This window comes from Accipiter gentilis, chromosome 12 (assembly GCF_929443795.1).
Source record: "Accipiter gentilis chromosome 12, bAccGen1.1, whole genome shotgun sequence".
NCBI classification, from domain to species: Eukaryota; Metazoa; Chordata; class Aves; order Accipitriformes; family Accipitridae; genus Astur; species Astur gentilis.
The window spans coordinates 30043248-30058751 of record NC_064891.1 but is presented as its reverse complement, the minus strand read 5'-3'; the positions used below and the strand labels follow the sequence as shown (position 1 = coordinate 30058751).

General features: G+C 42.7%; 1 protein-coding gene across 16 annotated transcripts in view; it reads left to right on the top strand.

Annotated features, from left to right (window-relative positions):
- EPHA5 (EPH receptor A5) overlaps window positions 1-15504 on the top strand; it is a 201098-nt gene that overhangs the window by 36738 nt on the left and 148856 nt on the right. For all 16 annotated transcript variants that reach the window (XM_049815034.1, XM_049815033.1, XM_049815029.1 and 13 more), the window contains exon 3: window positions 8277-8940. In XM_049815034.1, the coding sequence (XP_049670991.1) occupies window positions 8277-8940 (664 nt within the window). The remainder of the gene's footprint in view (window positions 1-8276; window positions 8941-15504) is intronic.

The following is a 15504-nucleotide window of genomic DNA, read 5'->3' as shown; positions in this document are numbered from 1 at the left end:
GGGAAGGGGTCAGAGCAGTCTCTGATTAGGCATGCTGGAGAGGGCCTGATGCTCCTTTTCGTTTTAGTTGCACTAACCTTCAGCTGCATTCTCCTTCCATTTGGATTCTGGTCCTGACATCTTTCACTGATCATGCAAATGATCAAAGTCTGAGCAAAACTTGTGTCCCATTTTCATTTTTTTTCCATTGCATCTTGGTGTGCAGCACTGAATAGGTGACTTTGTCCTGATGTTTCTTCATTTTTCAACAGCTTGAATTGTGCAGGTCTCTGAACAGGTAATATATTTCATCATAAGCATGTACTGCAAATTTTTAAGGTTTTAATTGCTCTTCTTTCTTACAGGCTTGCTTGGGTGGCACTTGGTTTAGCAAATTACTGATTGTGTTTTGAGATGCTATCTCAGCTTTACAGAAATTTGCATTGTTTCTTGTCAGAAGTGCAGAGCAATCCAGGAATTGTCAAAACTTTTGCATTATATTACACCAAGGGAGTTTTACTGAGAAGTCTCCTGCACAGCCCGCTGCAGAAATAGAAGGTGTGGCAGCAAACTTTGCATGTGTATTACAACTGTAAAAGAATGTTGAAGAATCGTTCAAGTAGCAAATTCAAATGTTTAAACAGGAGCTGATGATTATGAAGTTCTCCATCTAACTTTAGGTGAGACTAATATGTCTTCACATCTAGCACTTCTTGAGAGGAGCAGTCATGCTTAGTCTCAGAGTTTCAGCATGCATCTTTCCTGTTTGATGTTTTCCCTCAGCTCCAAGCAGTGTGACTGTGTGAGAACCTTACTTAGTACTTCATGGAGGAGGAGGATTTCTAGCAGTCCTGATTGCGCACAGCACTTTGAAAGCTTGACCCCAAGTGGAATTAAAAAGATTCAAAACACTGTAAGATACAGAAGTATCCACCCAGATGCTTACATTCTCACTTCTAAAAATTGCATTTTTTTAATTTTTTTTTTAAAGCTGATTACTGATGATGAGTTGTTCTCGGTATTGGAGTGTGCATTTGGCAGCATGGAGTTGGGGTGGACCATGAGGGTGCTGTGAACATTCACCCAACTCATTTCTGGGGTAGTTCTGTTTTATCGTGGAGATGAAACATTAGTCATTGCCCCATCTTCGCTAATCCCCCTCCTGCCCTCTCACAGTGCAAAGCAGTACATAAAACCTTGACATCAAGTGAAATTGAGCCTTGTTAAATATTGATGCAGTGGTGAGTAGCCTTTAACATGGAGTAAGGCCCTTTTTCTCCTCAACACCTCTGCTGCCCACATGTTGAAAGAGGTCATTCAGAAGCACATGTCTGGCTGTTCCTTTAATGTTGCTGCAGAGTGAATTTGCTCTTTTTTCAGGGGTGTGGGCTGGTAATGGAAGTGACTTTTTAAGTCTGCTTTGTCCTAGGTCAGTATCATATGTGGGATAGCAGGGAATATGTGAGTGTTTGGTTAATATAGAGATGGAGAAATAAGTTCACTAGTCAGATGTGGCATGTCTCAAAGATGCTTTAAACTTTGAGTTCATACATCTTTGCAATTTATTTCCCCCACTTATGTTTTAGTTTATGAAAAATGATCCTTAGGTTCTGGCTGGGAAATCTCCTGTAATGAGTGAGGAAACTCTCATTTACTTCAGGTAATTAACTTCAGGATGTTCTGAGGCTGTGTTAACTGGACTGTGCAGCTTAGTGGCCAGAGTAGAGTGGCATTGTAGGAAACAGCAGAAAACTGCAATCCAGTAGTAAAATCAGAAGTGTAGCCAAAAAGTTGTGGTGGTATTATTTATTTTTATTTATTTTCCTAGTTGGATGAATTGAGGGGAATGTGCCAAACCACCAGAAAATGTTAAGTTCCTTCTTTGGAAACTCAGCTTTTTAAATTAATTTCATTAGACCAGATTTCTGCCTGAGTTGGAAGACTAATCAGATCCTCTCTATCCTCTGTGTCTGTTATCCATTATGTTTTTTGCTTGACTAGTAACTGCTGTCAGTAGGAATATATGTCTTTATACATAAATGTCTCAGTTGTAAAATTGCCATCCAAATGAGTCTTGAGCCTCGGGTGGGGGGAGTATCAGATGTATGGAAATGGTAAGATCTGGGGCAGTTACAACTGCTTCTGTTATTTAAAGGTTTTAACAAACACTGGGCTGAATATTGTTTGTATTGAATTCACTGCAGTTTCCTTTTGACACTGGCTCCTGCCCTTAAAATGAGCTCCACCCCCCTCCCCCCCCCTCCCCCCCCCAAAATAAACCAGTCTGAGGCTGTGGAGGAATCTCTTCACTTTTTGCATTATAAAAGTGGATGTTGGTATTGGAAAGGAAAAGTTTGTACAAGTAAGAAGTTTGGGTTTTTTGTTGTTCTTGTTTTGGTAGCTGAAATTAAAAAAGTGTGTTTGAGGTTGAAAGAACTAGTTTGGGTTACTCTAGAACAGTTTTCATATTAATTTCTTTTTTTTCCTGCCCTCTATTTTGCTTAAATTCAGGAAGAGAAGATGGTGAACACATGGTTTGGGAGGCTGTCAAAATTGCTGTTTTCCCCTTTACTGATTTCCCCCATCGTCCCCCCCATCACCTCCCCTCCTTTCCTAACTTGATCCAAGTGAATGAATTGCTCTGATTTCCTGATTATTTTTATTTCAAATTTGTGATTTACTGGAAAAAGTCATGTGGCAGTTGGTGTCCTTCCATTGTCTGGTTAGTGCAGGGCAGGGGGGGGGCTTCTGCGAGGCTGTCCTAGTGAGCAAGCATCCTGCCCTGAAGCAGAATTTGAACTTTAAGCCTGAGCTGTCACACTGGCACAAATGCTTAAAAATTGTTGCCCAAGAGCTCTGTTTAAAACGGGATCCAGTGGCCTGGCAGTGGTGGAAGAGAGCTGGGCAAAGCCATTTTGCCTTCTATTCTGTCTGGAGGTGGCATGTAGTGGGCACCATTTATCCTGTAGATCTTGAGCTGTTTGCCATGTCTCTGCTCTGCTCCTGGCACTGCTCCTCCATTGGGAAGAGCAGACTTGGAAAGTTGGCAGCACTGTGTCAGGTTACTGCATTTTTTTTCTGCTTGAGAGTGGTTTGGATCATTGTGCCTTGCTGTGAGAGGGGACCAGGCTTCCGAAGTGCTCCATCAGATGCTGGTGGACTCTGCCACGATTGGTAGGTCATATAGGTTATATATATACTTCTTGCCAATGCCGGTGTTCAAAACAGAACTGTTTTGCTTCTGCCAATCCTGGGGTCAGCATCACTTTAGAGGGGGTTACAAATAAGGTGACTTTTGGGTACTTTCTATTTTGTGTACCTTGTTCTTTGAGCAAGCAAAACACTTTTTCTTTTAATGAAGACTGAAACACCCCCAGCAAAAGCAAAGACTCTCCTTTAATCATATGGCTCCAGAGCTGAAAATCTGAGCAAGCCATGCATCGCAGGGCATGTTGATGAAATTGGCAATATTGGTGGCAGGCTTTGAAGTAGTTGAATTTTAGGACTGGCATATCTGTAAGTGGTGTTTTGCAACAGGTAAGATGGTGACACAGCCTAATTTTACAGCTAGCACAGCCCTGCAAAACCTTCTGCAGTGCAGGAAAAAAAGATGCGTAGTGCTCTGCCTGGCTTTCACTAGAGACTTAGCCTTATGTGACCTTACTGAAGTCACTGAAACTGTGCAGAGGAGAGCCTGCTGCTTCTTACTTGCTTTAACTTTGTAACACAATAACAGGTGGAAAGCTAGCAGGCAGCTAAAAAAAAAACCCCAAATAAACCCAAGTTTTTGGTTTTTGTGATGGGAGGAGAGCAGCAAAGGGATGGAAAGAGCAGGTTGCAAGATCAAGTTGAGTAGTGGGAGGGAACGTGTGTGGGAGCTGAGCTGGAGGCTATTGATTGGCAGCCAGGTCTTAACATCAGCTGCATAAAAGGAAATCGAAGAAACTGGCCAAATATTACCAGGATGAAAGGCAGGATAAATAGCAGAGCTTAATGCTGGGCTGGTCTGCCCTTCTGGAAGGGCGGCAGGTCTCCCCTTTTAACTTTGCATAGGGATTGCATAGCCCCACACTGTGCTCTCCTCTGCACCAGTGTGTGCTCGTGCTGGATTTGACAGCAGGATTTTGGGGTAAAATTACCCTCCTCTGTCTGTGGGCAAAGCGTGTGGAGTATCTCAGATGCTTCTTCTACACATTCAAAGCCTGGGATCTGAGATCTGTGCCAGGCTTGCCTTTCTCCAAAAGAAAAAAAGGTGAAAATGCATAAATCCTTTTTCAACTTTACATCTTTGCCCGCAGGTACCTGAATTAACACGCATACGTTGCAGAGCTCCACGTAGTGCATTGGGAAATGAAATGGGAGAGGATGAGGCTTTTTGTACCCAGGGAGCTTGTGAAATAGGTAGTAGGAAGAGAGGCAGGTTGCACAGTCCTTCGAGGGAGGGAGTCCTGCTGGGTAGGTTCCAGGTAAGTCTTAGGAACCCCTTTGCTTAATGCTCTTAAGCTCCCTTTCCCTCTTAAGATTCAGAGGATTTTGCTAAATGCCTAATTTCTCTTTCAGCAGTGCTAGGATGTGTGGAATTAGGAAAGAGGCTTGAAATTTCCACACCACCTTTAGTGGCTGCTAAAGCGAGTGAGTTACTGAAGACCAGTAAAAAAATTCTCCTTGTGGGGAAAAAAAATGCACACCCAAAAACCAAATAAACAAAAGCTCTGAAATTTTCATCCCCACTGTCAGTATTTGTTTTTGGGGCAGCAGCCTTTTGGTGTGCTGTGGTAGCAAATTGCAGTTCTGGAATCCCAGAGATTAGAAACAAGCCTGAGTAACAGACAGCTGGTGAATGTGTTTTAAAATTGTCCATTTAACCCAAGGCTGCTCCACTGAATGCTTTTTTAGCTCTTATATTTTTAGTTAGATGTATGATATCTTTGGCCTTTCTATAGGCAGACAGCCTGCATGAATTGCATGCTTCCTATTGATGGAGCTGAGTGCAGTCTTTAGCTTCTGTTAACTCGCCAGCAGTAGTGTACTGGAAATTTCTAATTCAGAAATAGGTCTTCTACAAATGATTTAACATCAGGCTATTGAAATTCATTTGTGTTTTCCTTCTTAAGCTATTAAAGACGTAGAGAAAACATTTAGCACCAAATTAATGGTTGCATTTTTGTTTTAATCCTGCAGATGGGGTTGATTTATATCTCAAAATTATGTGCTGCACAGAGGAATTATAATATTGCACAGTTTTTAAGTTGTACTTAATTTTTTTTCATGCCAATATTTTCAGCTAGATGCTGTCTCTTTAATGTGGTGAGTTTTCTTTTTCATCAGCTGTAAGGCGCTGCGTTTCATCCTCTAGTTTGTATTCCTTTGTCCATTGAAATACTTGTCTGAGGTCTGTGGTGATTGGGAAGCTGGGACGAGGCAGAAGGTGCTGGGGCTCTTGCCGCTACCCCCTTCTTGTGGAGGGATGTAAAAGCAGAAGGGTGGCAGGCTGCCTGCAGTCTCTGGGGGGAGGCAGATCCAGCTGAAGAGAAGGAAATAGTGCACTCCTACATGCAGATAGAAGAGAAGAAGATGGGATTAAATAACAGAGCAGATATTTTGCACAATAGTGGCTGCTCTGATAAAATCTGGTTGGCTTTCCCTTGAGGATTATACAGAGATAAGCAGCCTTAGCTCATTAGCACCTCCCTTTCCTCTTGCTCTCTGATGATTGCTTTAGGTTTGATGGCAGGACTTGCTCTGCTCCGGGGTGCAGTGCTGGAAATGCAGCGTATCCTGAAGCCTGAGATGTTAGGTCATATGCCATTTCTTGCAGCTGAGATAAGACTCTATGCTGTATGTATGCTTGGACCTTCCTCCTCAGAGGAAGTGCTCTCGGTGCATGAAAGCAACCATTAGAATCACAGGACTGAGTTTTTGAAAAAATGAGCTTTCTTATAGTCATTCCCACTAACAAGTCCCGAATTAGTGATGGAATTGAGCTTAACTTTGTAATTCTGGAGAGCATGATGGTCTTTGAAAATTGATCTGGCAAGTATTAAAAAAGAGGAGTGATGTTTTTCAATATGCCTTCAAGTTAGGCCACTAATGATACTACTGCAATATCACAGTCACACTTCTTTGAAAGAAATACACGAGATGCTCCCTAACTGTTGTACGGAGTTACACTGTATACCTTGTGGTAATCCATACACATCCCCACTAGCTAAACCTGGTCTGAGCAATTTCCAGCCCTCAAATGCTTTTTACCAGCTCTTGCTGGAGGTTAACACTTATCCATATCTGCTGTTGACGTGTGTGATTGTTCGAGTGATCCTCTGACCTTCAGCCAGAAAAACCAAAGGTTTAAAGTCATTAAGGTCTTTCCTGGGCTATATTGGGATGTGCTCGCCTGTCCCCCAGGCTGATTCGGGTTGGGGAGAGACTTCGCATTTATATAGTCATGTTAAATGAATCCACTTGGAAGCATATTTAGTACTTAAATTAATCACAGTAGTTGAAAAATGGTGCTTTCCTGCTTTTAATTCATATACCTAAACCTACCCTATTTAGTGGAACATAGAGAAGCTAGCTGCAGGTTTGTGCTATCTTGCATGCTTTTCCTGTGTGTTTTCTCAATGGCTCTACTCTTTGTAACTGTTAATTGCCTCTCCTCAAAGTTAGGTGTGAATCCTGCATGGATCTGCCTAGCTTTTGCTGCAGGCCTATCTCCAGCTAACTCCAGCACTAGCAGGAAGGGCAAAGTGACAAGTACATGTTAATCACAGTGAGCTCATGGCCTGTTTAAGGCCAGGGACGTGAAAAGGGTTTAGAAATGAAAATATTGCTTACCATGACAAAAATGCCCTCAGGTTAGGTTCCTCACTCAGGAATACTGGTGGTACATGTGAACTCTGTGCATCGTGGTGAGTGTGTCTTGCTGAAATTGCAGAAGTCCCCACTTTCACATCCCAGGTCAGGGAGGAGAGGAAATGCTTTTCTGCTGGTGGTGTAACTCGTTTTGGATTGTAGCATCAGGTTATGTTTCCATGACACTCGTTGCTGCCATTTTAATTTCAAATTTAAGAACAGCATTTCCCTTAAAAAAACTTCATCATTATGTTGACTCTGAGGGTGTTCCCTGTCAGCTCTGCAGCAATGGCATCTGGGGTTGAGAAGGCTCTCAACTTCATCTCGGGCAGTATTTCCAATGAAAAAAATTGGCCTTTGGCCTCAGAAGATATGCAGCTTGGAATATAGCTATTACCTTGTACTGGAGCACCTTTAAATTATGCTCTGTGCGTTTCCTTTGTTCTGTGGGCAGCAATGCTGAACAGAGGATGGAAGAGGCTTTGGGAATTAAGGCCTTGCAGATGAGCAGGTCAAAAGTAGAAGGGAACAAAACTGAAATCATCACTGGTTCTCCCAAGTTCTTTGGTGTACTTACATGGGTTAATCTAATCTCTTAATGTGATACTACAGTTGTCAAAAGCAGAGAGGAAACACTGATGTTGTGTCTCTATTGTAGGCACTGTTGCAGTGCTACTAACTGTGGTGTGCTGGCTCAGGAAAAAGCATTTCTTCGAAGTGATGCACTTCAGAGTGTGGCCAAAATAAAACGTAAAAACAGGTGCTACAATTCCCACAAACAGCTGTGAATAGTTATCTGGAGCTCTGCATAACCTGTGTAGCACACAAACAGCTCAAGATTTGCAGATCCCTCTACCCTTTACTGGAAGTAATCTTTTCTTTGCAGGAGCAGGAACTCCTCTGACTAGCACACCTGGGGAGGGCGAAGGCCCATTTATTTCATACATCACTCTGCTGATTTTTCTGGCAGGCTGTTTGGTGGGGCAGAATAGCTTGCAGAAATGTGGTCATCCTCATTGCACTGGGCAATTTGAGGATGTGGTAGAAAGGAGCCTGGGGGAGCAGGGACAGACGGACTGTAAATAGCTTTTTTCCTATGTGGTTGCATTGGAAAAGGCCAACTCATGGCCCCATCTGCTTTTTTTTTTTTTTTTGTTCCCTAACAAAGTACTAGTGGACAAACCCAGCAGTATGTTTTCCTACTTCTGAAATGTCTGAAACAAAAGGTTTTAGCTAGCATCCTTTTATATTTCTAAAGGGTCCTATATCTACTTTATCAGGAATGTATCAAGCCTCTAGTATGGAAAACTTTGCCATTTAAAACATTTTTTCCCCCTAAAAGTCCTCTTGAACCTCTGAAGCCCAAGGTGCTCTTAGATAGGAAAGCTTAGATTTTGCAGGAGCTGTAACTTTTTAAAAAAGTAATGCTTCTCCTTTTTATACAGTGGGAAGAAATTGGTGAGGTGGATGAAAACTACGCTCCGATACACACATACCAAGTATGCAAGGTAATGGAACAGAATCAGAACAACTGGCTTCTGACCAGCTGGATCTCTAATGAAGGGGCATCCCGCATCTTCATTGAGCTCAAATTCACCTTGAGGGACTGTAACAGCCTTCCAGGAGGACTTGGGACTTGCAAAGAGACTTTTAACATGTATTATTTTGAATCAGATGATGAAGATGGGAGGAACATCAAAGAAAACCAGTACATCAAGATTGATACCATCGCTGCTGATGAGAGCTTCACAGAGTTAGACCTTGGCGACAGAGTTATGAAGCTAAACACAGAGGTGAGAGATGTTGGGCCTTTAACGAAAAAGGGATTTTACCTCGCTTTCCAGGATGTGGGTGCTTGCATCGCCCTGGTCTCTGTGCGTGTGTACTACAAGAAATGCCCATCGGTGATCCGCAACCTGGCCCGCTTTCCTGACACCATCACAGGAGCAGATTCCTCGCAGCTGCTAGAGGTGTCGGGCATCTGTGTCAACCACTCAGTGACTGATGAGGCGCCGAAGATGCACTGCAGTGCTGAGGGGGAATGGCTGGTGCCCATCGGGAAGTGCTTGTGCAAGGCAGGGTACGAGGAGAAGAACAACACCTGCCAAGGTAAGGGTTTGCAGGGATGGTGCCGTGCTGAGGCTGCCAAGGCGATGTGTGGTCTTGGCTTTCTTCTTTTCCATGTCCTTCATGCTTGGTTGAGTTGACAATGGTGGGTCGGGTTCTCGCTTCCACTGAGGTCCTTTGAACAACAGTGACAACATGAAGAGGCCGGCCTTGGCTGGATGTAGTGGGACTTGACACCTGTGAATGGGTCTTTCTGGTGCTTACAGGGCTGTGGACAAGGAGAACCTGGCATGCCACTATTACCTCTGGAGCGCTGAACTGTTGGCTCCATGAGGTGATTGCAATCTTACCTGTTATTTAAGGCTTTTTTTGCTCAGTGTCAAGGTTTCCTTATGAATTCTAGAAGCTTGGTTTCTTTCTTCTGGACTGTACCGGGGAATGTTTGAAGTTAATCTCCTGATGCAAGATGCATTTTGGTTTTGTATTTAAAAGAGTATGTTTTTCTCTCTCTGTCACTCTATGGGGGTGTGTGTGGGAATTTGATGTTGTGCGAGTTACTGATTCTCCTCTTCGCTAATTAGTTTAATACAAAGCTGCTCAGGTGTTCAGAGTTAAACCTAAAGCCCCACTGATAAAAATGCTTTCGTATATGCTGAAGTTTTCACACAAGTAGCTGGCTGAGGTTCCTAAGCTGCTGGTCAGGATAGGTCTCCTGAATCATCAAGGGTCTTGTGCAAGAGATCTAGGGTATCTGAAGCTCAAGACTTAAAAAAGAATACTTTTAAAGAAGTGCAACATACTCTGAGAGTGTATAAGCTCATTTTATGGTTTGCTGTATTACATGCTTGTTTATAAAATTTACCCTTCCATTGTAATTATGTAACAAGTAGCTTAAAACCAATTTGGACATAAAAGAGAAGGGGAAAGAAACAAAGGATTTCCATGCAGTTTGTTTCTTTGCAAAATTATATGTTGGTCATCGATCCCATCTTAATTGCCTTGTACTTGCAGCCACTTGGTAACAGATAACCTGTGGGGAAGGCAGAGGGATTCTGCTCCAACTGAAGCTGGTGTTGCATTTTCTCTTCATCTTGCTCCAGACATTTGTTACTGGTGTTCATAGTGTTGGTGCAAAGGATAGAGGAGTGCATATCCAAAGCAAACTGTGGCCTTGATCCTTCAGTCCTCGGTCACACACCGTGCCCCTGAAGATTCCATAGTTTAAGTCTCTTCAAGTCAAGGGTTGACTTGAAAAGAAAATATAGGTATGTTTGTTTTTGGAGAAACCTCTAAACATCATGTGGAGTATACTTTTTGACCAGGATAGTCTCCTTTTTCTGCAGATGTAGTCAATATAGCAAAATCTGACTTGGTTTTGCTTTTCCTGTGCCAATAAAGATACTTCTTCCATTTAGGGGGGAAGAAGAGGCTGACTTGATGTTTGATACTGCACAAGGAGAGCTACGATCAGCATTAGCCCAAGCTGAGGAAATCTAGACTGTCACAGATGAGGAGTGTGTGTCAGATCAGCAAGGATCTGCTTTATTATGGCTAAAAATACCATGTCCCAGAATAACATGCACTGGTTTGGTGCTATGTCTAGACACGGACTTCAGTCACCTGTAACAATTTTTGGAGGAAAGGGGTACATCCATTAGTCACCTTTCAAATCCTGCCCTCAGCATGGGGTGTCTCAAAGCACTCTTAAGGATCTCAAAACCAAACAACCAAAACACCAAAAAAACCCCTGAAAAAACTGTACTGGTTTAAACTAGAAACCTGAGACTATCTTTGAAGAGCTTGCGATGCCTGTGGAGCCGTTGGGTCTCTGGCAGTGCTGAGATAGCAATCTGGGGTGTGCTTTCAGAAGACCTGAGTGATTTGAGATTCTGCTTTCCATTTTGGGGTGTGGGTTGTGTTTTGAAATTTATTTTTCTTAGTCATTTGAGAGGACATTGTCTGGCCCTGCAATTTATGACTGTGTTGAGCAGGACTGTGATCGTAGTTTGGAAGTGTAAAGATGCTTTGTGGAGACGTACCCTTGTTCTTCTGTCATAATGCATATCTGCATAAACTACTTTAGTACTTCACCTACAGCCTACAACCAGGGCAGGAGTTTATCACTTTAGTTGTTCTAGAACTGTTAAAGCCCATAATTCTCACTTGTAGGAAAGCCCTAAATTCCCTCACCAAATCAATGGGACCTTGGGATCCGAGTGCCTATGACAAAGTCTGTTTGAGGGCCCCATTTGGATGTCCTGTGTTTAACCCGGGTCATCATGCCAAACCTTTCCTGCTGGTTGGCTCCAAGATGCTCAGTTGATAAGAGACATTCAGCCTTAGGCCATTCAGGAGATCTGCCTTCAGTGGGTTTGGAATTCACGCTGAAACCCTGTGTGAGTAAAATGCTTTCCAGTTTGGATATTGTTATATTTACAAGAATGAGTTTTTTTTCTAGGACAGTAAAGTTAAACTGTGCAGCCCATAAGCGGAATAAGTAACACCAAGAAAGGTCCTATGTGCTTATAAATGCTTTTTTTTCCCCCCCCCCCCCCCCCCCCCTTCACAGCCTGACTGGTGTATAGGAAATGCACTCCATGTTCCTCGTTGACCTGACGATGGTCTTGGCACTCTGCAGTGTAGCTTTGACAAACACCTAAATAACTTCTGACCTTTGGCTTGTAAATCACTTGGGTGTATCTTGTAAGCGGTCTGCCTGCTTGCTTTCACTGAGGCGTAAGCAGGTTATTAGTGACCACACTTTGGGAAACATTTTCAACCCAGACGAGCCTAGCTTTATTAAAATTTCTTCTGCAAAGATGACATTTTCCAAGTTCTAGTGTCATGTCTGGGCAGAGCAGACTACACTCTCTTATTAGAGGTGATGTAAATCCCAGTCACCCTCACAAACATATGGGAACTATTGAAATCCCTTCTGCCTACAAATCATTAATTGGCAACGATGTTCTGAATTCATCATCTTGTCAGCAGGGTTCCTGTTTGAAGAAGGCACTGACAGTAACAGCTGAGCAATTTCTGTCGCTGGGGACACTGAGGCTGTAAATATGACATGGTCTAATCTCCTTATATAATGTGCTCACTCTCTCAATTAATATAGGCAGCTAGGTAGCAGTTACTGTAAAGAACCCAAACTGTTTGCATTTTTACACTTCTTTTGGCAACATGGCCCATTTATCAGCAATTGTTATGGGACAGCTAGAGGTAAATTGTGACTGGTTTGGGACGTGTTTATAAAGGACCAGTGTTAAGGTTCATTATTCACAAGAATAAATTGCTGTACTAGTTAATAAGAGAAATGAAAGCAGTTGCTCTGTGAATTTCTACGCTGGTTTCCAGAGCGGTGATTTGGTGTCACTAAAGGACTGATGGTTACTGGTTTTGCCTCCGTTCAGCCAGCGCCATCTGAATGGGTCCTTGAGGAAAATGCCCACAATTTCAAGTCTTCTAAAGGTGGTTTCCTCCTTAGCAGGCCAGCAACCAAAGTTGAGGGCCAGATTCTAAAATGCCGTTAAAACCTGATGTAGACTGAAGTACCTGTCTTTACCCATTTAGGGGTTTGGCCAAACAATTTCTTATCTGCCCCAGTCTGTGCTTTCCTTTTTCCTGCAGTGTCATAGGTGAGTTTTATTGTAACTTCAATTTTAGTTGCTTACTGTATACAGCAGGGCTCACCATTGGGATTTGCATAGGAAATTAATAAAATTGCTGTGAAAAAGGCATCTTCTGGCACTTTTCTTTGTATTCATCCTCACCTTCAGTCCAATATGTTCTCAGCGAGAAGCAAGAAGCACTTACTTTTACGCCTTTAAAGGCTCTGGAGCCTATGCTACTGGAAGGCAGGGGATGTTGACATGTTAAGCTAATGAGACCCAAATACACTTGAAGTGGTGAGGTCCTGCTAGTGACTGGGGGGCTTCAGAGTGGTAACTGCAGATGTAATTAATTTGCAGAGCCTGATATTCAGCTGGTTTTAGAGCTGAATCACAAATTAACTAAGTATTTGTTAAAAAACCCCAACCAAACAAAACCAACACCTGCATTGAATGAGAGCCAAGCTGAAAAGGTGAGTAGTGAGTTCAGGAGGTCACAAGGCTCTCCATCCCAAGAATCAGTGCATGCTGCTACTTGAAGAGACATCAAAATGAGTACAGCTGGTTTTAGCCAGCTACAAGGCTTGGACAAGATTACAGATGTTAGAGGTGGACAAAATAATGGAGGAAAACTCAGTGAAATCTTTCTTCACCCTTGCCTTCTTCTGAGGAAGAACTGTAAAACTGAGGGCTGGAGGGAGGATGGGTTGAGGTGTGGTTTTCTGGTTTTAGAAAGGAATTGCTGCCAGAGGAAATACTTGGATTTTTTAAATTTTTTTTTGTAAAACAACTGTAGAATGTTCAAGCCCTTCTGCTGTCTTAAATATTGATGTTTGTTTGATTAGCCTTCCCTTAATCAACTTTGCTGAACATACCTCAATGCATTTACAAAACAATATTTATTTTTGCTGATTGCTCATTACTTGTATTGCAATTCAGCAGAGCTCTTGCCAAGAGAAATGAGAATTTCTTACAGAAAACAAAGGCTGCAGAAAAACCTCATGTTCGCAGGTCTTTTATTCTGGATATAATTAAAACTAATTGACATAGGTAGCTAGCTTATGTAGATCAGAAGTTTACCTGCCGAATCAGTTCTCGGGTGACTTTGTTGCTGGCTGATTGGGAGCGAAGCAGAGTTACTTATCTTCCTCTGAGAGCAGTGCAATCAGTGCAGATGTCTGAAGGCCCTTTCCCAGAGCAGTGATTGCCCCCCTGTTGATCAGCTATTGAAAGGATGTTCGGAGGCAACTGTTTTTTTGCAGCTGTGCGGGAGTAGGCGTGCAGAGGTAGTGACCCTCGGCTGGTGGGTAGCAGAAGGCACTGTCTGTGGAGTGTTGGGAGGCAACTGAGGGCTTGCAAAGGCGGTGATGGCAAAGCCATGCTTGATGACTGTTGTGTTTCTGTGTCTGCACAGCAGCTGTCCCAGAGGCCTGACATGCGAATGAAACACATAGCTGATACCATAATAAAAAAAAAACCACCCACAACCTGTATTTTTAACAAATCAGCTGTGCATGGTTTCCTCAGGTGACGTAGTGCTGCAGCTCAGCTGTTGCCTTCCCTGTCCCCTTATTACTAAGAAATGGAAATGTGCTGCTGCACAGGTAACCTTATTTTGGAGCTTGGGCTTTTGCTCTGAAGCAGCCAGTTTTTGCATCTGATGTAGGCACAGGAGGGGGGCAACTTTTCTTCAGCCCCCTCCGCAACTTGCTTGCCTGCTTCTCTGCCTCAGGTTGGCCGAATTCTCACTCTGAACTCCTTGTTATGGATGATAGAAAGACAGTGCACTGCTAAATCCTTCCTGTCTTGTGGGAGACTTCCCAGCTGGGACTTAGGTGAATAAGGCAAGTATGCTTTTACCCTTGCGGTGGAGTGGAAAGCAAGCAAAGTCCAGGGATAAAATAAATATCTCTTTTTAATTGTTCTACTGGGAGGTGATTACATGGCAAGAAAAACATTGATGGAAATATTCAGTATACGGAGAACACTGAATTTGGAAATACAGTTGCCCCTCAAGGGAGTTCTTTGCCCATCATTCATACTTCTCATGCGTTTTTCTGATTAAAACCAAATTGGCTGGGAGTGTAGCATGGTAGGTGTTTATATAATTATAAGCTGAAGTGCCTAGTTAATTTTAATTAGGCACAAAACCAACCAGTGTCAGAATAGTGGAATTTTTGGCCACACAGTGTGTATTATCTTTTCAAATGTAAAGAAAATCACTTGAATGCTACACTTCAGCAAAAGGCAGTTGTCACTGGAGGGGAAATGGGTTTTACTCTGTAGAGAGGTGTGTGCGTGTATGTATTTAGGTGTTTTGTTCTGCAGCTGAAATAATTAACAAGAGCAGGGAAATGTTCTCCACAGATCAAAACTGTGTTGCAACAGGATTGATTAAATATTACTCTCTTCTTTGTTTTACTTTGCATGGGTATTTGCCTTCATTATAAGAGGCACGGTATCCATGTATGCACAATATATTGTGCTTTGCTAATGAATTGTAACCTTCTGTACTACCTTGTATGCTCATAACCCCGATGACTCTGAAGATCTTTCCTCATTCTGCAGCAATGCTTTTAGGCCATTACTTTGACCAACTTAACCTTACAGTTCTTTGCAGTGTGGCTGCTGTGCAGTCACCTTCCAGAAGGACAGTTAAGGAGTACCTTATTCCCCCCACAAAGTATAGATTGAGCAGTGCAAATAAAACAAAGTTTGGAAATGGGTCTGAAAGTGTGAACTGTGAAGGTCATGTTTGCTTCTTAGCCATAAGATATTTTGGAGCAGATCTTAGGGTATGCTTTTTAGTCTGGTTCTAGATAACTAGCTGATATTTACTTGAATACTGACTTTGTTTGATTTTAACATTCTTGAATATAGGGTAGCCATTGGTAGCTTAGGGAATTTCTTAAATTATGAGATGGGAGAAGTGTTGCAGGAGAAAAGGAGTGTTAGCCATGGTGCCGTTGGGTTCCTTTGATTGCCACCTTCAACT